This window comes from Pelophylax lessonae, assembly GCF_965119305.1.
Source record: "Pelophylax lessonae genome assembly, chromosome: 11".
Classification (NCBI taxonomy): Eukaryota; Metazoa; Chordata; class Amphibia; order Anura; family Ranidae; genus Pelophylax; species Pelophylax lessonae.
This window is the reverse complement of record NC_138778.1, coordinates 192,020,316-192,046,071: the sequence shown is the minus strand read 5'-3', so window position 1 is coordinate 192,046,071 and position 25,756 is coordinate 192,020,316. Positions and strand designations below refer to the sequence as shown.

General features: G+C 40.8%; 1 protein-coding gene across 1 annotated transcript in view; it reads left to right on the top strand.

Annotated features, from left to right (window-relative positions):
* Window positions 1–25,756, top strand: part of LOC309566686 (piezo-type mechanosensitive ion channel component 2-like) — a 141,433-nt gene that overhangs the window by 84,838 nt on the left and 30,839 nt on the right. The window contains exons 32-47 of the mRNA XM_082271945.1: window positions 54–154; window positions 313–381; window positions 1,646–1,758; window positions 2,218–2,320; window positions 2,757–2,825; window positions 2,911–3,077; window positions 7,574–7,761; window positions 8,345–8,470; window positions 10,129–10,353; window positions 10,997–11,255; window positions 13,186–13,374; window positions 13,821–14,022; window positions 15,111–15,240; window positions 23,314–23,461; window positions 23,946–24,160; window positions 25,092–25,250. Of these exons, the coding sequence (XP_082128071.1) occupies window positions 54–154; window positions 313–381; window positions 1,646–1,758; window positions 2,218–2,320; window positions 2,757–2,825; window positions 2,911–3,077; window positions 7,574–7,761; window positions 8,345–8,470; window positions 10,129–10,353; window positions 10,997–11,255; window positions 13,186–13,374; window positions 13,821–14,022; window positions 15,111–15,240; window positions 23,314–23,461; window positions 23,946–24,160; window positions 25,092–25,250 (2,463 nt within the window). The remainder of the gene's footprint in view (window positions 1–53; window positions 155–312; window positions 382–1,645; window positions 1,759–2,217; window positions 2,321–2,756; window positions 2,826–2,910; window positions 3,078–7,573; window positions 7,762–8,344; window positions 8,471–10,128; window positions 10,354–10,996; window positions 11,256–13,185; window positions 13,375–13,820; window positions 14,023–15,110; window positions 15,241–23,313; window positions 23,462–23,945; window positions 24,161–25,091; window positions 25,251–25,756) is intronic.

The following is a 25,756-nucleotide window of genomic DNA, read 5'->3' as shown; positions in this document are numbered from 1 at the left end:
TTTTTTTTTTCTTTTTTTGCATATTACCTCTGTCTTTATGTATAAACTAATAGGATGGAGCAGATCAAATCCAAGCAGAAGGCAACTGATGAGGCCAAGACTCGGAAAGGGAGTGCAATTGAGGATGGCTCTGAGTCATCTGCAAAAGACAAAGGTGAAAAAGAAAAAAAGTTTAATATTCTTTCTGGGTACTAAAAGCCTAGCTGAGTGGACCCATCTGACACTACATAACAATGAGCTGACATTCTTTCATACACAAAGATTTGCCCTGCAACTTGTAACTGTCTGCTTTGTGTTCTCTCTATCTTCCAGAGGAAGTTGATAAGAAAGAAAAAGATGGAAAAAAGAAGTGGTGGCAACCCTGGGTGACGCACACAACAAGTAAGTTTTACAGAAGTGAAAGATTTTGTTGAGGTTTCGTATAGTTCATGGTTTGTCAGTGTAAATCTTGTTTCCTTGCTTCTTGGTTACATCCTGTGTGTGGTTGGATAAAGGAAACCAATGATTCTGTACATTCAGCATCTATCTCACACTTCCTTTTGTGGTTGGTCTAGAAGTGAAACATGACTTTTCTGTGTATATGCAAACTTCCTTCATTGGCATTTGTTTACTATTTAAATTGTGTAAACTCTCAATATCTTTTTCAACACATCTGAGGTAATAATTACACCTCATTTAATTTTCTTTTTGGTTCTCTAATAACCCTGAAGTAAAACTCCAGCCCACTTACCATTAGTTGTGAATAGTGGGAAAAAAGGTTATAGCTTCTGCCAGGATTTTATTCTTGGAGCTTTTTTTCTTAACTGCAACATGTTTACTGATTTGAAAAAGTCAAACGTTCCTGCTAATCCTTGCAAACTTTGTTTATAACTGGAGGCGATACAATTTACCAGAGCATAGAGTGCACTGGATAGTGCAGTAACACACTATAATAAAAAAAAAAGAATAGCTTGATTTGCAAGAGGATTCTAGTCAACATGCTTGACACCAGGATGATACGTAAATGAAGGTATAGAGCCCCAAAACACATAAGAGGCATTTATCCCCAGGTTGCTCAGGATGTTTTTTTCTATGCTGTCCAGCATTCTCTGCTATGCTGTACAATAATATTCTTGCCTGTGTTCCAGTTGGGGTAGGTTTGACCCTCACTTCCTGTCCCAATCACTGGGACGGCAATAAAATTCACTCCAAGGTAAACACAAATGGCAAAAAAACACATTTTTAAATAGAGAGGAGAAGGATTAGAACCTCTCTTATCAAAGAGGACACCTAGTGACATGAGAGGAATTGTGGGAAGATTTTCCCAATAAGGATACAGAAAGAAAATCAGCAAAAATTAAAAAGATTAGGCATTTCTTACAAATGTATTGACAATTGACACTTCAAGAGCTTAACTAAAGAGGCCCAGTATAATTTCCCCCCAAACGTTTTAAGATGGATAAATGTTATTCTTTTATACATTTTATACTTATATCTGCACAAGCTTTGAAGTGTTTGACACCCTGTAGGAAGTGTTTATTTTGCAATAATGAACCCCTGGGATACCACTGGATTAAATCATCCAGCAATTCCAAGACTCTGGAACTGAAATATGTAACTTGCTGTTCGTGATCTGTTAAACACGTTAATGTCTGATTGTGTTTAGTGGTTCGTAGTGGAACCTACAGCCTGTTTGATACAGACAGTGAAGATGAAGAGGTAGAGACTCGAGAGGAAAAGAGAGAGGAGGAACCCCCTAAAAAGAAAACTGCATTTCAGGTAGAGCATTGCACTACTCCACTCGACTTGACTCAATTTTTGTTTCTTTGGAATTTGTTTTGGATAGAACATTAGTCAATTTATTATTGTCTGCGACACGTTTGAAGTAATTTGTGTAAACTGTGCAAGGGAGCTTCTATGTTTGTATGTCTACATTACATAGAAAAGGTTAATTTTGTTTTATGTGGCCTCCTTGTAGCTAAATTCCTGTGAGACTTGAGAGTTCTGTGGTTGAGGAGGAGAGTGGTTACTGTTATCATATCACCAGTTGGGCAGAAAATCTGCATTAACTTGGCTAACATCATGTTTTATCCACCAGTATTTTTAAGGGTAACTACCAGGTCAATCTTTCACTGAATGATGGGTAGTGATCTACAGCAGACACAGGCATACAAGGGCTGTTTTATACAGGTAGCCCCCAAAGATAAAAATACTTTTACACTCTGTAATTTTCTTCAGCTAGCATATGAAGCCTGGACCACCAGCTCTAAATCTGCTCTTAACCTAAGAAAGAACGATGAGATTACTATACGCAAGGAGATGGAAAAACAACAACCAGAAGGTAAATTATATTCAGTATTGCTGATTAGTGGAGACTGGAGCTAAGGGAACAAATTGCCCATATAAACTAGCCAGTGACACCTGTAAATTTGAAATCCCACCCTGCATGCTTACTCTTAGGTCAGTGATTTTTTTGATAGTGAAAGAAGCATCGTGCTGAAGCAAAAGAATGGTGAAGAAAAGACAAAATTGCCTCTCTCTCTCTCTACTTTGGGCTCTTGACTGTGGGTCAGTGACTCAATGACAGATAGGCAACTGTTGGTTTCAGGAAATGCCACAGATGACAGCCAATGTATTTTTTTCACCAGTTTTCCTAAACAAAATATTAAATAAATAAATAATAATTGCAGCTTCTTTATTATTGTAATTAGAAAGTATTCTATGTTTGTCTGCACTCTTTTTTTTTTTTTTTTTTCAATTTGTATAACTGTTTTCAGGAAAGCCAGAGGAATCCCAGCATGATGAAACAGAGACAGAAAGCCCGGATGATAATGCAGAAGAGACGGGTAAGTGATTATAACAATGTGGATTTCCAGTCATATATTTAGGTACACATTGCTGACTTGTTGCTTGTATGTACCTGTATGGCAGAGAATATTATTCAGAGGATCATCAATATTGTCAAGTTCTCCTGGGTCTTCATCCAAGCTCTCGCAGATGACATCATTGAAACCCTCAACGCTTTCTGCAAGGACAGTGTAGACATTGCCACGGTGCTGAGAATGGAACGTTGTATGCTGCAAAGGAACCTGGACAAGGTGGATCATACTGAATGTTTTATTTGTCCTTCCATCTTAGTTTTTGTTAGGCAGGCCATACACGGTTCAAATCTCAGCTGGTTAAGCAGGAACTGGCCAAAATTCAAACTGTGTGTCAGAATTATTGGGGGAGATTAAATAAAAAAAATATAGAAATATGTCATATTCTGTTTTATATAGAAATATTAAACAGTGACATCCATTTTTGTTAAGGTTACTGAAAGGTTAAATCTCCTTTAACAAAAAGTGTCTATTTAGGAGATGTTTAAAAAGTTTCAATAAACATGCTGTGTTGACCTAAGGTAATAAATAAATAGTCTGTTTAACTTTCTTTAGATAAAGTCTAGCTGACTCTATACCAAGGTAATCTTGTTTGTGTGGCGATCATAACCCCTAGTCATTATTTTCTGTGTTTAAACCCATTTAAAAATAAGATTTACAGATACATTTTAATCCTATATGTAACAGAATATTAACAATGAAATATATATATATATAAATAACATACATAGATATGTAGAAAACCGTTATATATTATAATTGTTTCATTCTTGCTAAATCCTAGATTTAACTGATTTTGATGACTCATCACTGCATGTTTAGTAAGGCTTCAGTAAATAAGCTCTTGTAAGTGGTAAAGCATCATAAAACTTTTCTGACCTTGCCAGGAGTCTAGTCTAGAAGGTCTGGATTTATAGGCTCTTTGTCAATATAAGGTTCAAAGTTTATTTGTAGGTAAATAATGCTGTTATACTGAATTAAAGAGCAACACAATACTGACATCTTTGCTGACTGCTACTAATTGAAGTCTTAGGTTTAAAAGTAATTTTCAATATATATATAGATATATTAATAATATTAAAAATGGTGTTACCAGATTTAATCTTTACCTAGTTACATAGTAGGTGAGGTCGAATAAAGACAATAGTCCATCCAGTTCAACCTGTGTAGGTGTGTGTGGCTGTAATCATCTCACATAGCCCTGAATGTTCTGATCATTGAGATGTACCTCTAAGAGTCTTTTGAAAGCCATCATACTTCCCGCAGAAACCACCTCTTGTGGTAGAGAATTCCACAATCTTGTAGCCCTAACAGTAAAGAACCCCCCACGTTGCCTGAGGTTAAAACGCTTCTCCTCTAATCGCATTGTATGCCCTTGAGTCCTCATGCAATCCCTTCGACTGAATAGCTGTTTTTCTAAGCTGAGATCCCCATTGAGATATTTATAAATTGCTATCATGTCCCCCCTCAAGCGATTGCAGACGCTCTTCATAATTAAGGTCCTCCAATCCCCTAATCAGTTTAGTTGCCCTTCTCTGCACTCTCTCCAGCTCCAACACATCCCTCCTGAGGACTGGCGACCAGAACTGGACAGAATACTCCAGATGCAGTCGGACCAGAGTTTTATAAAGTGGAAGGATTATAGTCTTATCTCTGGAATACATCCCTTTCTTTATGCATGCTAATATTCTGCTGTCTTTGGCAGCTGCCGCTTGACATTGCATGCTATTGCCTAATCTATCATCAACCAAGACTCCCAGATCTTTCTCCATTTTTGATACCCCCAAGGGTTCCCCTCCTAACGTGTATTGTGCTTTTATGTTTTTAGTCCCCAAGTGCAAAACCTTACACTTCTCCACATTAAACCTCATTTGCCATGTCGTTGCCCACTCCGTTATTTTGTCCAGGTCATTTTGTAGGATATCTGCTTCATGCTGTGCAGTTATTGCCCTGCCCAATTTTGTGTCATCTGCAAAAACTGATATCGAACTACTGATCCCGTCCTCAATGCTGTTTATGAATAAATTGAACAAGGTTGGTCCCAGGACTGAGCCTTGGGGGACCCCGCTTACCACCTCAGACCAGTCTGAGTATGCGCTGTTTATTACCACCCTTTGGACACGCCCTTTTAGCCAGTTCCGCATCCAAGAGCAAACCCTGCTGTCGATACCTGCTGACCTTATTTTATAAATTAAGCGCTTGTGGGGAACTGTATCAAACGCCTTAGCGAAATCCAGGTACACCACATCCACTGGTCTGCCCCTATCTAGCTCACAGCTCACCTCCTCGTAGAATGTTAAGAGATTGGTTTGACAAGAACGCCCATTTGTAAACCCGTGCTGATTACTGCTGATGATGTTGTCTTTAGCAAACTTTACGATATAGTCCTTTATCATCCCCTCCAGAAGTTTACATACTATCGATGTCAAACTGACAGGCCTATAATTTCCCGGGATATGCCTCTGCCCCTTTTTGAATATCGGAATCAGGTTAGCTTTCCTCCAATCCCCTGGTACATCTCCTGTCCTAATACTGTCAGCAAAGATCAGGAACAGTGGTCTAGATATAACCTTACTGAGTTCCTTGAGTACTCTCGGATGTACGCCATCCGGGCCTGGTGATTTGTTTGTGTTAAGTTTATCCAGCCTTTCCCTGATTTCACCCTCTGTTAGCCATAGTGGCAAGTCCTGTGTATTACTACTAACCATACAGTCATGGTCAGTGTACCCCTCCTTTTCCTGTGTAAAGACTGACAAGAAAAAAGCATTCAGCACGGTTGCTTTTTCAGTGTCCTCTGTAACCATCCCCCCTTTATCGTTAATTATGTGTGCAATATGCTCTGCCCTAGTTTTACATGATGGAGATTAGATGGACATGTATATTAGATGAGAGTATGGATAAATTATTATGTTGTTTTTATGATAGTCTTAAATGGAGAAATCATCATTTAATTTTAATATACTGGTCAACCAAGAGGTGTCACCCAATGACATCACCAGTTAATGAATAAGTTGCCCCAACCAATGGGGATGAAGTTACTCCCTCTGGGTTTAACTTATGGTAATTTTAATAGTCCTTTGTTCAATACCATATAAAAAGGGAAACCCAGATGTGAGAGAAAGACAAGACATTACACAACATACATTGCACATACAACACACACACTACTTACATCCATGCATAGACTCATCTATACAGACTCCATCTTGCTCCATCATGTATCTGAAACTTGGAAGGACGCCAAACGAAATTCCTCCCTAACTGGCCACCATTTTGGGAAGGCAGCCATCTTAAGGACTCTGGTAAAGAACATTCTAAGCTAGCAGCCATTTTAAATATGGTAAATATACCTTGCTAACTATTTGATATGATTTACTATCATTTATTTCCTTCCTTACATGTTTTACATTTCATGCTAAAGGGGAACGAGATTACAGTCCCAGCCGTATTAACCATATGTAGATTTTTCTTTAAAAACTGATTTTTGTTTTTATACATTTTTATTAAAATCAGATTTAGCGCATATTGGCGTATTAGTCTCACGTTTTGCATAGCCTATTCTTGCTTCATCTGCAGTGGAGTGACTATCGGCTGCGCATTGCGCAGACAATTGTGGTCTGATTATATAGAACATTAATTTATGGTTTATACTATACCTGGAGAAAACGTGATCTTGCTTTATTTTTACTTTCATTATTGAGCTACACATTACATTGCATTTATTGTTTGAAGTTTGTATTTTATGTAGAGTTATCTTTTTGTGTCATCTCAAGTCTGATCATTTATTGTGAATACATGTCTTGTGAATAAATATTCTTATATATTCCATACTGTAGACTGTTTTCACTAAGATTGGTATATGCTTTTAAAAAGAAATTAATCGATAAAAAGAATTCGCTACATATTGATTTGTGGAAATAAGTTGAGATTCTCCTACCTCACAGATCTTTGCTTATTGACATAAATATTCTGACATGTGTATGGGCAGGCTGAATGTACTAAGTTGATCGATTGATCAACTTGGGTACTACCAGCCTGCCGAATCTACTTGCCTTTATCGCTAGCAGCTGCTATAGCCGCTAGCAATAATCACTACCCCCCACGCCTGGAGCAGACAATTGCTCAGCAGGAGGGATTCCCTTGTCAACGCTGTTTGCGTTGATGAGGGAATCCTGTAAATATTCCTGCAGGAAATACATTTTGCGCGGTCTATGGTGGGCCTTACTAATGCTGTGTTGACTGCTGTGTACAGTGTCCTATGTGTTCAGCAATCAGTACTGATACCTGCAATCAGCAGAGATAAAAACTGTTTTTGTGGTGACTTCTAAACATGCTATGCCAAGGAATCCCCAGAACTCCAATAAGGGCAGGTTTGGGTATCAACCTTTAAAATAAACTTATGCTTGAAAATTATGTTCATTATTTAAAATTCCATCTGTATAATAGAAGGAAAGGTAATTTAGGGGCAAACATTTACCTGGCCACGTGGTCTTTGTTGATAAAGAAATTCTGATGGAAACAGTTCAGGAGAAGCCTCTTACTGGCTGGCTTTGCCTGGATGTCGGTGCTACAAGCGTACACGGCAGGTATCATTGACTTAGTACTTGACCTAGCACTGGGCAATGTCTGCCTCATCTAAATTAACCTCTGCCTAAATCATGTAGATTGTATGTTAAAAAACCTCTTCAAGAAATGTTTTGTTTTTTTGTCATCAGGGTAAAGAAGCTTCACAGGAATGTATAACAGAGTATTATAAAACCAAGCAGCTATCTCGGACTCACACCTTATCTAGCGAAGAAGGAGAACAACACAGCAGTCACATCCAAGAGGAGACTATTTCCCCCAAGAGGCTGGAAATCTGTAAGATCCTCAGTGTGGAGTCTCAGGACAGCTATGTATCCAGGTAATCAAACTGTATACTAATATTATACTTCAAATCTATAAAGAATAAGTATTCATTCATCAAATATTATACAGAGGCCAAGGAATGGCAGTCACACACTGGCTAGTTCTTTAAGCAGTACAGAATATTCAAAAATGATTTGTTTACCATAGCATTGTAAAAGGGGCAAGCAGAGGTGTTAGCTAAAAGCCAAAATATGACTCTCTGATTAAGGAAGTGTAGACATATCTTTGCAAATGCATTTGTGCATATAAGAAGGCCTGTCACCATGCAAGATACGGTTCAAATATGGTTTATCAAGATTTTAATTTTTATGCTCCCCAACTTTCAGGAGCCTTAGAATGGGCATAAACTGTAAAATAACCACAACAGATGCAGCTGATTCAAGCATTTTTTGCAAAAAGTCATGCAGGTTCCGACCTTTTGATTAGAACCACCACAGGTTGAAAGCACTGAATATCGCATATGATTTTTCAGCTGGTTGGAGATCTAGCAGGTGGGGCTAAATCCTGCACTCATAAGGAAAAAATAAAATTTCCATTTATAAAACACACTTTGGCTTTGTTTTTGTTTGCATTGTCAGTTGTGTCACAGAGGATTTAGTCCTATCATATGAAGAACCTTCGTGCCCCATAGACGGCCCAAAACGTCGGATTCCCCAGCGCATGCAAGCATTTGACTCCACTTCTGTTGATAGCTTGGATTCAAGGTAAATTGAGCTTTGAAACTGGAAAGGAGGAAACTATACAGGCAGGAAATAAGAAAAAAAAATCTCAATAGATAACCTAGAGATTAACATTATGTGTTGAGATTTCTGCCTTATTACTGCACATTTTTCACATTGTTACAGAGCACCTCACACTTTCCAAAGAATTATGTATTGTTAAACAATACACTATAAGAAAATAAAGTATGTACTGAGAATATTATTATTATTATTATTATACAGGATTTATGTAGCGCCAACAGTTTATGCAGCGCTTTACAATATTAAAGAGAGACAGTACAGTTACAATACAATAAAATACAAGAGGATTAGAAGGGCCCTGCTCAGAAGAGCTTACAATCTAATAGGGTGCAGCAGGTGAAACAAAAGGTTGCAACTGTGGAGAATGAGCTGATGGAAGTGGTAAAAGATTAGTTGGAGGTGTGATAGGCTTCTCTGAAGAGATGAGTTTTCAGGGATCGCCTGAAGGCAGCTAGAGTAGGAGATAGCCGGACAGATTGAGGTAGAGCGTTCCAGAGGATGGGAGAGGCTCTGGCGAAATCCTGGAGACGAGCATGGGAGGAGGAGACAAGGGAGCTAGAGAGCAGAAGTACTTAAGAGGAGTGGAAAGGACAGTTTGGGTGATATGGAGATAAGATTGGTGATGTGGCTCGTGCTGAGTTGTGAATGGCTTTGTATGTTGTAGTTATTATTTTGAATTTAATTCACTGAGTGATCGGAAAGCCAGTGTAGGGATGGGCAGAGAGGGGTGGCAGACACTGAGCAGTTGGTAAGGTAGAAGAGTCTGGCAGCAGCATTCATGATAGACTAAAGAGGGGATAGCCTATGGAGAGGTATGCCTATGAGGCAAGAGTTGCAATAGTCAAGGCGGGCGATAATAAGGGAATGACTGAGCAGGGCTGGTGGTTTCATTAGTTAAAAGGGGGCGTATTTTAGAGATGTTACGGAGGTGAAGTCTACAAGCGTTTGACAACAATTGAATTTGAGGCTGAAAGGACAGGTCAGAGACTAGGATTATATCCTAGTACCCTGGCGTGAGGGGAGGGATTGATGGCTACATTATTGGTTTTGCTGGAAAAGTCATGGAGGGGGGAAAATTGGGGGGGAATATTATCAGCTTGGTTTTAGAGAGATTTTGTTTAAGGAAGTGGTGCGACATCCATGCTGATTTGTCCATTAGTAATGCCAGAGGAGAATGAAGGAGTGAGGTGAGGAGTAGGGAGATAGATGATAGAGCTCAAAACTGAATCACCTAATTCACATAAGACAATGGGCCTCCTGCAAACTGTCACAAAAATTACTAGCACAATTAAAAAGGAGAAAGTGAAATCTATAGGACACTGAAGTAATTCTCTATTGCATACCAAACAGAAAAGCCAGTAAAAACGGTTTTATGTTTCTGCCATGGCTCCAGCATATCCAACATTCCACCCTGGAATCACACTGACATTTATTGTTGGATAAAATCACAAGTTAAATCTGTATATTCATCCTGTCACAACTGTTTCACTGAAGTTTATGGAGCCCAACTGTAATTTTGGTTAAGAAACATTAACGCACTGCTGGCGTACCAACATTTGCTAACAAGGATGCTAAAACCCTGGTGTGATATTTTTTAACTTGAACACTTAAACTTGCAGTCCGGAGCATCTTGAAGATGAACTGGCTTTGGGTCAGGAAGATGACGGTGACTATGAAGGGGATGCAGAGATGACTGAGCACACAGGAACAGAGATCCCACCTTCTTACAGCACAGTTATCTGTAAAGAAAACCAGCAGTCTTCAGAAGCTGAGGAATCCTTAAGCAGCAAACCACTTGCAGAGGTCCCCCAATGTCTGACTGCCAGTGAACTTTTGCTCAACAAGTAAGGAAGCTTCTCACAAAGTAACTCACACCAGAAGTTTAATTGAACAGTAGATCTTTTCAGACAGAATTAAAATTATTTTTTAAATTTGTAGTAGGTGTTCTTTAAATAAAAGGGCAATCCCAGCTTGCAAAGTGTTGGTTTACACAATGTTCCTGTAGTATCAATTACAGGGGACATGAGGCCACGATGCAAGTATTTGTAATGTGATTTGTTGCTGTAGGCATACCACCTTGTACCACCTGGCTTGTGTCTGGACAGCATCAATGCTCCTTGTCTGATATTGCAGCAGGAGACATTCTGAAGAAGCTTCATTGATAGCATTTTCTAAAAAGCAGCAGGAAGCCTAAATAGAATGTGGTCCTGGCTCATACTGACTGCCTACATTCTATATAGGTCAAGTATAGACAGGTCAGAATGGGTATGTGAATTAGAGTGAGTGAGGAGATGAAAACCTGAGGAACTAGCAGCCTCAATCTTCAACAAACAATAGACTGGTTTGGAGATTTTTAAATTTTGAAAATTGATCTAGTTATGTCAGATGTATCCCTCAAGGAGTAGAGTATGAAGAGCATGTGTTTCAGAGGTTTGTATGCACAGATGTCTAATGATCTACCCCCATTGCTGTATTGTGTTCCTCTAGGATGTTTTATGATGAGGAGCTGGAGGAGTCGGATAGGTTTTACCAGACTCTCCCTCGTCCACTGCGTCTTGGCTTTGCTCTCTATAACACCATTGTGTCCAAATCTGAAATGCTGTGTTACTTTGTTATCATCCTCAACCACATGGTGTCTGCTTCCATCCTCTCTTTAATCCTGCCCATCCTCATCTTCCTCTGGGCAATGCTGTCAGTGCCCAGGCCTACAAAACGCTTCTGGATGACTGCCATCATCTACACTGAGGTCTGTATCTTGGGCTGCACTGTCTGTGTTGTGTCATCAGTGCTCATGTCTGCCTTTTTTTTGTTTCTCAATTTTTGACCAAAAATGTTATTTACATTTAAAAGTAAAAAAGGAACTTCACCAAATTTTCAAATGAAGAAAATGTAACAAAAAATTGGGCTTTAAGCAATTGTGTCTTCCATCCTGCCTGTTATGTGTATAAGGAGTATCATCCATGAGCTTTGATTGCCCAGAGTCATCCATACAATGGCTGAGCAGTGCAGTTCCAAAATTATGTATTCTTGGCTGAGTGACAGCCCTCACATGGACACCTTTAGGGTGACAGTTGACAGGATAAAATATGCCCCTGCCTGAACAAGTCATAGGAGCTCAAGTACCAGCTTATATGAAAGAGTAAAAGACTGTATACTCTGACAGAGATGTTTTGCTGGTAATTTTTCAGAAGGTAAATGATATTTGTGCAATATGCAGTAATGAGCACCCCTAACTGCTGGAGGTACTCAACTCCAGGGGTACTTGTCAACTCCAATTTTCAAAAATCTTCCAAAATGTTTCAAACTTGGGGTGACAGAAAATAGTTACTAAAGTTATTTCAGATAAGTACAGTAGGAGTGGCCATAGAAGGGCACATTTTTCATGTCTCTTGTGAGTGTTGCTCTTTTTCTGAATTCTTCACGGATGCAAACAAGGCTGTCCAACATTTATAAGTGCTTTTTATGACCAATATGGGGATGATTTACTAAAACTGGAGCATGCAAAATCTGGTGTATCTGTACATGGTAGCCAATCAGCTTCTAACTGCATCTTGTTTTAGATAAGCTTTGACAAAAAAACCTGGAAGCTAATTGGTTTCTATGCAGAGCGGCACCATGTTTTGCACTCTCCAGCTTTAGTTACTCAACCCCTATATCTTTTTCAGGTTGTTGGCTGTCCCATATATGTAGGAATTTTGTTTGTATAAAGTAATTTCTTATTAATTGCAAAACAATCTACTGAGTTACTGCCCATTCAGAAAGTCTGCGGTTAGAATAATACATACTGTCACACTGGGGCTGATTTACTAAAACTTTAGAGTGCAAAATCTGGTGCAGATCTGCATAGAAACTAATCCGCTTCCAGGTTTGTTTGTTTTTTTAAATCTAAGCTTAAAGTGATTGTAAAGTCTCGTTTTTTTTTTTTGTTTTTTTTTTAACAGACATGTTATACTTTCCTCTCCTGTGCAGTGGTTTTGCACAGAGCAGCCCAGATCCTCCTCTCCTCAGGTCCCTTTTCGCTGCTCCTGGCCCCTCCCTCCTGTTGAGTGCCCCCACAGCAAGTAGTTATCTAAGGGGGCACCTGAGCTGAGCTGCAGCTCCGTGTGTCCATTCAGACAGAGCTGCCATTTGGCCCCACCCCTCTCTCTTTTGATTGGCTAACCGATTTTGATTGACAGCAGTGGGAGCCAATGATGTCACTGCCGTTTCTCAGCCAATCAGGAGGGAGGATCCTGGGTAGCCAAGGGACTCGTTGACATCGCTGGATAGAGATGAGGCTCAGGTACATATTAAGGGGTACTGGGATGGCTGCTACACATAGAAGGCTTTCTATCTTACTGCATAGAATGCACTAAGATAAAAAAAAAAACCTTCTGCCTTTACAACTCTTTTAATTGAACAAACTGAAGTTAGAAGCTGATTGGCTACCATGCACAGCTGCACCAGATTTTGCATTCTCCATTTTTAGTAAATCAACCCCCATTGTGTCTTTACTGGTTTCTCAATGTGATGCCATTAGTCTTGCTTGTGATAATATTGGTTATGGATACTAGCACATATGCAGAGATAACAAAAAGGTTTATGTCCTTTTTATAAATGTCTATTTTATCTTTTGCTAAATTCTTTCTCCTCGAGTTGTTTAAAATTTTTTGGGGAACATTTTCTTTGTTGAATAGATTACAGTTGTCCTCAAGTATTCTTTCCAGTTTGGCTTCTTTCCATGGACTTCGACAGTGTACCGGAGCATGAACGCCGACAAACCATTCCGGCTACCCAACATAATTGGCATTGAAAAAAAAGATGGTTATGTTCATTTTGACCTCATCCAGCTCCTGGCTTTGTTTTTACACCGCTCTATCCTGAAAGTAAGTCTTTCCTACTTAAGGTGTCCTGGAAAGTATAAAGTAAAGAACTGTAAACCTTGGTGATAGAATGGCCTTCAATGTAAACTGCCTGTGTTGTCGTCATCCACCAGTCAGTAACAAGCTGAGATACAGTTGAGGTTTTAATATGGTTTGTGGCAACACCGACAAATCTCACTTACATATGTTAGGCAATCTTAGGCTTAATCATAATGCAAGGTAAACAGAACAATATTAACCAATAGAAGGCAATCAATTTCAGTCTTTAGAAGTCAAATAATCTAAAATATTGGTTGCTGCTGTTCTTTATGCATTACAATTGCTCTTTGTACTTCCTAACTGGTTAAGTCCAGGTGTGCTCCCTAAATCATGCATACGAAAGTCATCATCCCAACCTCTGAACTATCATATCAGCCACCAGGGCCAGTAACTATAAATGTTTTATGCAGTGCCATGGACTGTGGGACAACAAGGAAGTCTGCCTGCCAGAATCTAAAAAGAAGAAAAAGTCCAGACGGCAGAAAAAACGAGGCAGTAAAGGCGAGGATGACACCAGCTCTGGCATCGTACCCTGGCACCTCTTCAAGCATCAAAATCCATCAAAGAATGTTTTTAGAAAAAGAAGAGCCTCACAAAAGGCCATTACTGCAGGTAATACAAGTTAAAATATATCACTTTCTGGAGCCACATATAAGGCTGACATAATGCTGAGATTTCCTGTAGAGGCCAAAAACGTAATTAACTTAGGACAGTGAAGGTAAAGAGATTGCAAAGGGTAAAAATCTGTGTGCAGCAGTGCCTCCTAATACTTAACTGAGCCCCATCTTGATCCAGCCATGTGCACGAGCAGCTCAGCTGAGACAGCAGTAGTAGCAATTGGCTACTGCTACTGTCAATCACAGCCAGTAAGCCAATGAGGAGAGAGTGGGGGTGGGGCTGAGCCATGCTCCATGTGTAGATGGACACACGTGCAAGTTTGCTTGGGTGTCCCATAGCAAGAGGCTTGCTATGATGGCACTAGGCATGAGAGAGTTGCCTGGAGAACTGGGAGGTGGGTGAGAATCCGTCGGAATCCATCCAGCAGCCTGGACTGACACCTGGCTCAAACTCTCAGTGATCTGCTGAGAGCCTGAGCCTGCCCATTTTGCCCCCTCCATAGCCCAGCGCTACAGTGAGCACTGGAGGGACAAGCAGAAGCCACTGACTGACAGTCACGGCTCTTTGCTCAGAGCGGCGGGGAGAACTTAGCGATAAAACACTGCTGAGGCAGCGGGTAAGATGCTGGATCCATATAGGTAAGTATAATTGTTTTTCTTTTTTAAATCCCGAACGTCTCTTTTATTGTTTGAGATCTTGTTGGTCAATATATCATGACCTTACGGCATCAGTTTCTTTAATTTTTTATGGAGGCACAGAGCTGGGCCATAAGCACTAAAATGTTGTGTATATCCATAACGTAAAGTAGTAATCAGTTTTACCTTAGTGTCTTACGAGGTAAAAACTGTAGTAAGCCTGAGGCTTCAATCTAGTCTTTATCGTACCTTTCTACTCAGATCCCAGATGGGGATTAGAAAAGTAGGCAAAATGTCAAATGTCCTTAACTGCAATACCTCATGTTTTTCCTAATGACCGTTTTCCTTGAATACAGATATAACTGCGCAGCCCTATGAATTCCTAAGGATGCTTTGCTTAAAAAAGGGGTAACCTAGCCGTGTCATTCATTTTTGTTTTCTTGCCAGGCACACCCCAAAAGAAGGAAACCAAAAGCAGATGGAATTGCTTCAAACGGAACCCCAAAAAAAAGCGCTTGTCACTGAAAGAGAGACTAAAGCAACAGTGGATCAAACTGAAGAAGCTGACGGTGAAAATGTAATCTTGCAACTGTTGATAATTTTTTAGGCACAATGCCCTGCTGTATAAGTTTTTCATACACCAGTTTAAAAGAAGAGTTGGTGGTAGAAAACTGGAGAGAAATGTACAGTACATGCAGAAAATGGAAAGCAGACATTAAAATATTAGTGCACGCCTTAAAATACCATAATTGTATGATGTAATTGGCTACATCATAACAAAAACGCAGGTATTACAGTTAGTAGAAAGCTAACTACATACTGTAGTCCCAGCACCCAATAATAAACAGAAATAATTCACAATGATGAGGAAAAAAAGGGATATCATGTTAACAAGACAAGTATTTATAGGTATGGTTCCTGCGCTAACACAGAGAGAGGCAAATAATCACCCTAATGCTACATATACTAAAACTGATACTAAGTAAACAGTTGCAGCAAAATATGTGTAGGGGGTTGTAATGCGCTTTAGGGTGTTTTTAAACCAACTCTTCTTATTACGTGTATACACTTTTCTTCCAATCAAAATTCATATATAAATACTATAAACATGTATCACTCTAATTAAAAATAATTTAAAGTGCTCGTGTGCTTCAAGTAACGGTGATGAGGGTTTGTTGGACCTACAGTGCTTTTGTGCATAACATATATAAAAGTCAATCCGTGTTGATAAACAATCAATAAATATGGAGTGCCTTTCATCCAATTTAACATATAAAGTGCTTAATTCATAAAGTGACCAGGTGCGCCAGTATATAAATAAACCATATACAGTGCTCCTATATAAATTTTTTAAATTAAACAATCCACTCCTTTTGGTGCTAAATAATATGTAAGTGTCCAAAAAAACCTGAAACAACATAAATTCAAAGTGATCCATAGTGCTTTCTATCTTCCTCCACCTTTATTTCCCGTGTCTTGGATTTCTTCAGTGCATACACTTCTAGGTGTCCTAAATGCTCACCTTAATGAGGTAAGTAATACGCCTGTATCACTTGGCCCTCAGTGCCTCTGGTTCCTTTTATCTCAGCGCAGTTCGTCTCCTTTTAGGGTGGTTTCCGTCCCTCCTGATCAGTGTTAGGACCCTTCTCCTGGGTGTCTTTCTGTTTCTTATGGAGGTTGCCTATGTTCCTTCCACTCTCGACTCCTTATTGTTTCTCTTTACTCCTTGGGGCTCATGCAAATAATGGGGGCCAACATAGTGTAGTAGTTCAAGACTTTTATTACAAAAGATATAGCCAACTCACATTTAAAATCGCGCTCAGTCGTCTGTCGAATTCTGTTCCGGGATCTCCGTCCCGTTCCGATATGTCACTTCCGGGTAATCCTATGAGTTACGTCACGGCCACACGTGACTTCCTCAGGGCCCTGAATGAATTCGGCAGACGACTGAGCGTGATTTTAAATGTGAGTTGGCTATATTTTTTGTAATAAAAGCCTTGAACTACTACACTATGTTGGCCCCCCATTATTTGCATCATTTGAGTGGAGAGTGGAAGGAACATAGGCAACCCCCATAAGAAAGAGAAAGACACCCAGGAGAAGGTACCTAACACTGATCAGGAGGGACGGAAACCACCCTAAAAGGAGACGAACTGCGCTGAGATAAAAGGAACCAGAGGCACTGAGGGCCAAGTGATACAAGCGTATTACTTACCTCATTAAGGTGAGCATTTAGGACACCTAGAAGTGTATGCACTGAAGAAATCCAAGACACGGGAAATAAAGGTGGAGGAAGATAGAAAGCACTATGGATCACTTTGAATTTATGTTATTTCAGTTTTTTTTGGACACTTGCATATTATTTAGCACCAAAAGGAGTGGATTGTTTCATTTAAAAAATGTATATAGAAGCACTGTATACGGTTTATTTATATACTGGCGCACCTGGTCACTTTATGAATTAAGCACTTTATATGTTAAATTGGATGAAAGGCACTCCATATTTATTGATTGTTTATCAGCACGGATTGACTTTTATATATGTTATGCACAAAAGCACTGTAGGTCCAACAAACTCTCATCCCCGTTACTTGAAGCACACGAGCACTTTAAATGATTTTTAATTATTTGAGTGATACATGTTTATAGTATTCATATATGAATTTTGATTGGAAGAAAAGTGTATACACGTAATAAGAAGAGTTGGTTTAAAAACACCCTAAAGCGCATTACAACCCCCTATACATATGTTAACAAGACAAGCTCAAAGTCTTTATGAAGTGCTGCTGGGCTTAAAATGGGTTAAAGTGTTTTCACCTCTGTCCTAGATTTCTCAAAGTCATCTTATATCTACCAGATTAATGATAATAATAGTTATGACAATGTGGCTATAAATCTACACAAAATCATACTACTGTATACTATAATAAAACATTATACAGGGTGAACACAAAAACACTCCTTGATTTCCAACTGTAACTTTATTGGAATATTCTTACACATTGGTGGCTACAGTTGCATCAACTCATGAAGTTTCATATGGTATCAGTTGTAATCACACACATTTGATGTGCACCTCACCCATTATTCGGCAAACATGGATGCAATAATTTAGCTCAGGCCAGAGTCTCTGCAGCAAATCCAGTGTGATCGATTTTACAGCTTCAGTGATGCGTTCCTGCAGATCATCCACGGTTGCGGATAGTGGAGGTACATACACTCCTTCCTTGCCCTACCTCACGTCAGCACCCAATGGGTTAACACCTCCCCTGGACCACCTCTTTCTAGCTAAATAAAAGACAGCCCCTCCCCCACTGAAGTGTTCTTTTTTGGCCATGCTCTAGGCCACCTGTAGATTGCAGTTGGTAAGTACTTTGGTTGCTGCAAGGATATCCCCTCCAGCCGAACCTACCCCTCCATATTCAGCCTCTCATGGAGTTGGAAGACCCTGAATGTTGGATGGTAAACACTCCTAAAAACTGGGTGCCCTTTGTGCCGGGCGGCGGGCAAATGATGCTTAGATAGCACGAATATGCCACAGGTGTGGTAATAATAAGCTCTGCAATGTCACCATTGGGGGTTTTCCTGTCTTGTGTAGGCAGTGTGCCTCACTGCTCTACTGACTTTGGCTTCAGTCTGAGAGCGGCGGTGGATGATGTCACAGAGAGGCAGGGAGACGCTGTGGCGCAGGGTAGTGACCGCCAGTCATCAAGCAGCAGTTTAAACAGTCTTAGAGCTGGCAGAGGAACTCGTTTCTCTCCTCCCTCTGCAGTTCTGCCAGTTTTCTCCTGTGCAATAAAGATTTGTTGCTGTTTGCTCCCCTGCTGTGCTTTGTTCCAGGGGTTAGACAGTCTGACTGTTTTTTGTCTCAGATTCTGTGTCTCCTTTCTGCCTCTGGAAGGCAGTGGCGGCCGGTGCGTTCGGGGCGCTGCCCCCCCATCCATGCGTCCGGCCCCCTAATCTGCATGCAGGGGCGCTGGACGCATGGAGCTTAATGGGGTTTTTTGTTTTTTTTACATCACCTGATTAGAGCCAGAGGCTCTAATAGGGCGATGCAAAGGGTGGGCTCGGGGCACAGAGCAGTGCGTCCCGAGCCCACCCATTGTGTGACAATAGCGAATGAAAATTCGCTATTGCCACACCGATCCTCCTCCTGGCCAATCAGGAAGCGCGTCCGACAATACCGGTTTGGACATGGCTGACGCATACTTCCATGTACCAATCGGTGCGTAACACCAGAGACATCTGAGGTTTGCAGTGACCGGCTGTCACTTCTAGTTCAGGTGTTTGCCATTGGTAGAATTGACACAGCACCAATAAACTTTTTGAACATTTTGTTGGTGAAAGTGGCAGTAATTCATCTTTAGGGATAAGGCTCTACCACTACTTGGACAACGTTTTGATTGTCCCAGGTGTAAGCCAGGAGCTGGCAAAGCATCACAACCTTGTCCTAGAAATCCTTCTCCAAGTTCAGTCGACTAGTGAACAAACAGGAAAAGCAATTAACCCCTTCTTAATCTGTGAAGGATCTTGGAGTAGTTTTTCGTGCCAGAATAAGTCAAGTGGTTTTCGAAAACTGCAAAATTTGCAAATTGAAAATCTGCGTACGAAGAGTTATGGAGACAGTATTTGTCAGCAGGGGATTGCATAGTCCCTTTTGGGACATTTTACAGTGGCCATTCCAGTTCTGCCTTGGGCCAGGTGGCACATGGGAGCTTTTCAAATTGCATTCCTCAGTCAATGGAATGGGCTGCCTATGGATCAGAAGGTCTTTATGTCTGCACAAATTAGCAAGAACTGGAGTTTTGGAGACCAGTGTGCTGCTTTTGTGGTGTGCTTCTCAGCCCAGGAGATGGAATCATTCTGACATCGGATGCGCCAGTCTGAGGAGAAAAGTGCAAGGCCATTGGAGCCTAGTGGAATGCAGGTGCTCTGACTGTCTTAAATATAAGGCATTTTTTTTTTCTAGCGTTGCAAGCCTTTCAGGATCTTCCTCCAAGGGGCCTGAGTGAAGTTGATGATTGACAATAAGACAGCAGTAGACTACATTGCCCAACAAGGGTCAGTTTTTTCCTGTTACTTTTCGCAACATAAACCTTTTCGCTGGGCGCAGAGCTGCTTACAGGCAGTTAATGGCACTTACTGGAAACGAAGGATCCACTAAGGGATCAGTTAGACAAATTATTTTCCAACAATACATAACTCAACTAGTATTGGCTATATGAAGCATTCCAGCTGTAGTTCTCATACAGTCCACTAAACACACAGCTTCCAATATTTGTAACAAGGTACAAAGGTGAACTGATATGATAGAAGGTGGATTCACAGTGCCATTGTTTTTTTTCTGTTGGTGTTTGTCTTCCTCCAGTGTCCCTAATTATGAAGATTCTGCTGAAGATTTGGACAGACACGTTTCCTATGTCTTTCCACCGGCCGAGGAGGCCTTTGTTTTCATTGCTCCCCCAGATGTCATCCGCACCACCAATCAAGTTTCTGGTCAAACAAGATCTTTTATGTCAACATCAATGGCAGCACCCCAATCCAGTTAGACTGTTAATAGCCTGGCTATTAAATTGGATGGACTAGAGGTGCAGGGATTCTCATCTGAGGTGGTTCTGAGCTTGGTGAAGACCACAAGACCATGCAAGCTACATATAGGGGATATGAAGTACGTTTGTTCTGTTTGCGCAACAAAGTATCCTCTCCTGTGTCCTCAGCCCTAGCCAATATCCTGGACATTTTTACAACTGGCGCTTGAGGTTGGTCTGGCATACAATCCCATTAAAGTACAGGGCTCTGTCTTTATCTTCTTTTTCAAGCTGCAGATGGGTGGAAGAACCATTGAACAAATGCATCATGCAGGCCGTAATCCATATACAGCCACCAAGGAAATTCTTGTTCCCTTCATGGGACTTAGGCTTGGCTCTGAAAGCACCAGTACAGGCATCCTTTGCTTCAATAGCTTAATTTCCATTGTAGTTCCTAGTGGTAAAACTAATTCCTCTGACAGCAGTTGCTTCAGAAAGAAGGATGTTGGAGATTGCAGCACTTTCCTGCAAAGATCCCTTTTGTGTCTGTAGCACCCTCCTAGGTAGGTGCTAGAGAGTGAGTATAGTTTTTGGCTCTGTCTGCCTATCAGAGGAGCAGCAGGTAAATTCTGAATTGCACTCTGCTTAACAGGGAGCAGGATCTGTGAGTTAGGTCTGCTCAGTGTGCCCAATGTGTGATTCATATGGTCTGAGGCAGTGTCCCCACTGTGCCCAATGGGGAGGCACATTGGACAGTGGAGGAAACCTGGCCAATGAGGACACAGGCTTTGATACAGCCCCAGGGATTGGCACAGGTGGCTGTCTTGGTGCATTGTTGGGTGTGGTATATAAAGCCAGGGGGCACGTGTGCACGGGGTCTTTGGCGGGAAGCAGAGTCCCAGAAGGAGGGTGGCAGCTGCCTCCTCTTCTGAAGTGGTTGGTGCCTGGCCACAGGCAGTCGCTTGGTGAACCAGAGGTATGGAGCTGAGCCCAGGGGTCCAGGAGAGCTGACTGGAGGAGTCAAGGCACTGCGAGAATCTGGAAAGCAGTATCGTGAGTACAGAGGATCTTGCCTAAGGTCTGCCAAGGAAAGGGACCACTCCGGAGTAGTGTAGTCAGTGGACGAGTGTCAGCAGGAGGGAAGGGGGTACTAGGTGAGTTCCCTGAAGAGAAATACTATAAGGAACATTTAATGAAGTAGCGGCCTTGCCGCATCCTTAAGTTAGAAGTCCTCAGAATTGTGAATAGTTCAAGCATTGGAGTATGCCACTCATCCATTCTCCCATCCCAATATAAAATAAAAACAACAAAAACATCAACCCCTAGACTGATCATTGACTGAGCCAAGAACGTAAAGTGCTAAGATATCTTCTTGCAGTTGCTACAGGTAACCCAAGGGAATCCAAAAGTGTTAAAAACCAGCAGCTCTCAAGGGGGCAGTGCTACATGTCTTTTTACCACAAATAGTGATAATACGTTCATCTCCAAGTGGTATCCATTTTCCAGGAAAACCTGGTGGCAGTCCCTCCAAGCATTGACATGGAGTCACTGAGTACACAGCCGGAAGACTTTAGGTTCTTACACAAGTTACTAACCATGTAAATGGAAAGGTCAAAGACGTGAGGAAAGTGGGCAATCTTCCCATTTCGCCATCAGGTTCTTGAGTCATCTTCTATTGGTTTACCAGGGTGATTAGAGTGACATGCAGGAAGTAGGCCTTTCTGCTCAGGAACTGGGGCAAGCTCCTTCGACCAGAGGGGTGGCAGCCTTTGGGGCAGGTATACCAGGATTTCAGTGAAAGATTTGAGAGATGGCTAGCCCTTCATTTGACTTTACAAGTGCAGTCAGCAAGTTCTTCAAAGTTTGGGACGAGACATAATAATTATTTTTGTCTTTGGCAGCTTTTCTTTGAATGTCAGTGTTTCTTTTCATGTGTTCTCTCTTGCCCATTTATTTAGCTAGTTATATCTCATTGCTGACGCGAGGTAGGGCCAGGAATACGGAAAATTGTTTCAAATACAGTAATTTTCCTTTCCTGGCCTGTCCTCACGTCAGCACGGGACTCCCTCCCTAGTGGCTTATAGCAGGCTAGGTTATCGAACACTTTAGTGGGTGAGGGGCTTTCTTTTATTTAGCTAGGAAGAGGTGTTCCTGTGGGCTTCAGAGGAGGCATTAGCCCATTGTGTGCTGACGTAAGGATAGGCCAGGAAAGGAAAATTATGGTATTTGATAACAATTTTCTGTAATCCTTCACGTACCCCCAAAGGAAAAAGTCACAAACCGGTCCAGTGCTCTCGGGGGCCACAATGCAAAACACCTGGTCATTTTATCCAGCGCGACCAATCCATCTGTTTGGCAGGTGCCTATTGAAAAATTTGGGGACAGCGATTTGCCAGTGCGGCGGTGCTCCGTCTTGCTGAAAAAGGTAGTCACCACCCTCAGAAGCTAGTTCTGGAATCAACAAGTTGGTTAGCATTTCCAGGTAACTTTGGCCAGTAATGGTTTTGCCCCTCAAAGCTAAATTGTTTGAAATCAAGGGGTGTTTTTGTGCTCATCCTGTATTAACAGGAAAAATTGGAGTAAGGTGCAGGAAGGGTAGATCAGACTGCACTGTGTGTGGAAGCAGCATGCAGAGTCTCCTTCATGCTGTCGGTACAGAGATCGTAATCCTTGCTTGCAGCACTTGGTAGTGAGAAAAATAAATAAATAAATAAAGCAGAATATAACTGTATATGTAGCCAAACTGCATTACAGAAATAAAGAAAGTTCAACTTGGATTTAATTGTTAGCTCTACATCAAGGTGAACCCTTTCTGAATTGGTTTTAGCAGTACCAGAATGTCTATTTATCCTTTTTTCTGGTAAATATAAAACTTTTATTTTGTTTAATTCTGTATGTAGCTGCACTTAAAAAAATGATGCATTAAAAAGGTGAGAAGTTGGCTTTAATTTTAGGGTAATGGGCATATTCACTTTCTATGTGGCCCCTGACAATCAAACAGAATCCTTCCTTTGACAAGGGTGGAAATGTAGTCGTTGTGGATAATTTTTATTTTTTGTTAAAGTAGAAACTTTCTTGCATGGAGCCTAATATGAATCGGTTTCTCTTTTTTTTCCACATAGAGCGCTGCAAATCTACCTGCCGATCAGACAGTTCTTCTATGATATCATACACCCAGAGTACAGCCCAGTGTGCGATGTCTATGCCATCATGTTCCTGGTCGATGTTATCAATTTCATTATTGTTATCTTTGGGTACTGGGCATTTGGGGTAAGAATGCACTGCTCTAGTACTGGACATTTACTGTCCGATTTATAAAAATGCCCAAGGAAATAAAATGTTCTGGTCTCCTCTTAGCAACCAGATTCTTGCTTCAGGCTTCTTAATGTAATAAGGGTATTTTTAATGACTGTTTCTTGTTCCCATGGGCATTACGGGATGAGAGAAAATGGGATGCTTTTTTCTTTTTACTGTAAAAATTTGGATGATTGGCAAACCTGCCCCCAGACATCCCTTCCACATTGTACAGTCATGCCCCTGGCCTTTACTGCAGTAACACCAGAACAACTTGGTCAAAACACCCCCAGCCTACTAATATGACATTTTGGGAGCAGCAGAATACCAGAATTATAGATTGTTACATCTGGGTGCTCTTTAATTTTGCTTTTGACTTTGACACATCTGGTTCCCATGTCTTAAACTGTTAGAAAATGCCCCCCCCCACTAAATACTGACAGCCTGTAGTTATTTGCAGAAACACTCGGCTGCAGCAGATATCACTGAGTCGCTGTCGGAGGACCAGGTACCCGAAGCCTTTCTAGTGATGCTTCTCCTACAGTTTGGCACCATGATTGTTGACAGAGCCATCTATCTGCGCAAAACAATGTTTGGCAAGTGTGTCTTCCAGGTTGTCTTGGTTTTCGGGATTCACTTCTGGATGTTTTTTATCCTACCTGGAGTCACAGAAAGGTATGGTGACATAATGCATTCCCACCATCCATATTGTCAAAGAACAGGTCCACTTCATGGCTTCTAACAGATGATACTAAATTCATAGATTCTATTAGTATATTAGAATAAGTAATACTTTCAAAAATTAAAGTCATAATCCCCATGGCTTTAATAATATTTTGTCAGGTGAATTCCAAATTCCTAAAAATGGAGAGCTATCCAGCCCCCTCCTGACGGAATTACCTTTCTATTGGCCATGGAGGGACTGCCTGTTACATGGGCAGGCCAGCTCTCAACTTCAATAGCAAGTGTCAGAGTTACACATTACAGCACTACAAGTTTCAGGTTTCCCAGAGATCTTGTAAAAATATTCAGAGGTTTTTACCTCTAGTGCCTGATATTTTAAGGATGCCATTTTAGGATGTTTTTGTCCTGACAGGTAAGTGCTTAACAAAACTTAAACTATCCAGGCACCATTGGCTGTAATGCTGATTCTCAGACCTAGCTCTCTGATCTGTCGAGGCCTAACTATTAAAGGGTCACTCCAGCCAAACTGGTAAATACAAATCTAAAATGCTTACCTAAAAGAACCATTACAGTGCTGCAAGATTTAGAGCTCTTTAGAATATGATGAAGTAGCATTATATTCACATAGCCAGTTTATTAAAGTTTAGTAATAGTTTAGTAACAGACATTTATTAATGCTATTGACCATTTATTCAGATTATATAAATTAGGAAATGCCTGAATAGTATACTTTTGCTTGTGGTAAACAGATAATGTGGATACACTGAGGAGAGCCTAATAGGCAGCTGGAAGCATCATCCGAGGTACCTGAGAGCCATGTGCCATTCACAAGTCACTTAACTGCAGTAGAGTATTTTTTGTTTTAATGTTCAGTACACTACTTGTGTCTCATCCTTGCCCCTATTACGTTTGTGTTTTGCAGGAGATTTAACACAAATCACGTTGCCCAGCTGTGGTACTTTGTTAAGTGTTTGTATTTTGGACTGTCTGCATATCAGATCAAGTGTGGCTACCCCAACCGAGTCCTGGGAAACTTCCTGACAAAGAGTTACAACTGCATCAACCTCTTCCTCTTCCAGGGGTGAGGAAATCTCTATTTTCTTATGTATTTACCTCAATATTAATGCCTGATCAAACAGGCTTTGCAACGCCTTTTATATTCTGCAGGGCATCTGAATCTATGTAGTTTCAGCGTTTCTAATCTATCGTCAGTGGAACTACAATGAGATGAATTGCTCTCTAAAGAATTTAAATATGCTTTTGTTACTCTAAATAGCCAGTCAGATTCCCCTTATTATTTCCCACTTAAAGCTGAACCCTGGGCAGAAATTAAAAATGCCACCATTTATTCAACTTACCTATGGAAGCATTATTAAAATGTATTTTTACATGCAACTGGCAAAAGTGCACGAATAGGCCTTGCTTTTTTCTTTCTATAACTCCCTGCACAGAGCAGTCGGAACAGTGTTGATCTCAACAGAATACAAGTACCTGTCTAACACAGAGAGAAATATGAATAAAGTGACTTTTAATGATGTACTACCACTCAAAAAAGTACACAAATGCAAAGAGTAAAATTCAAAATTT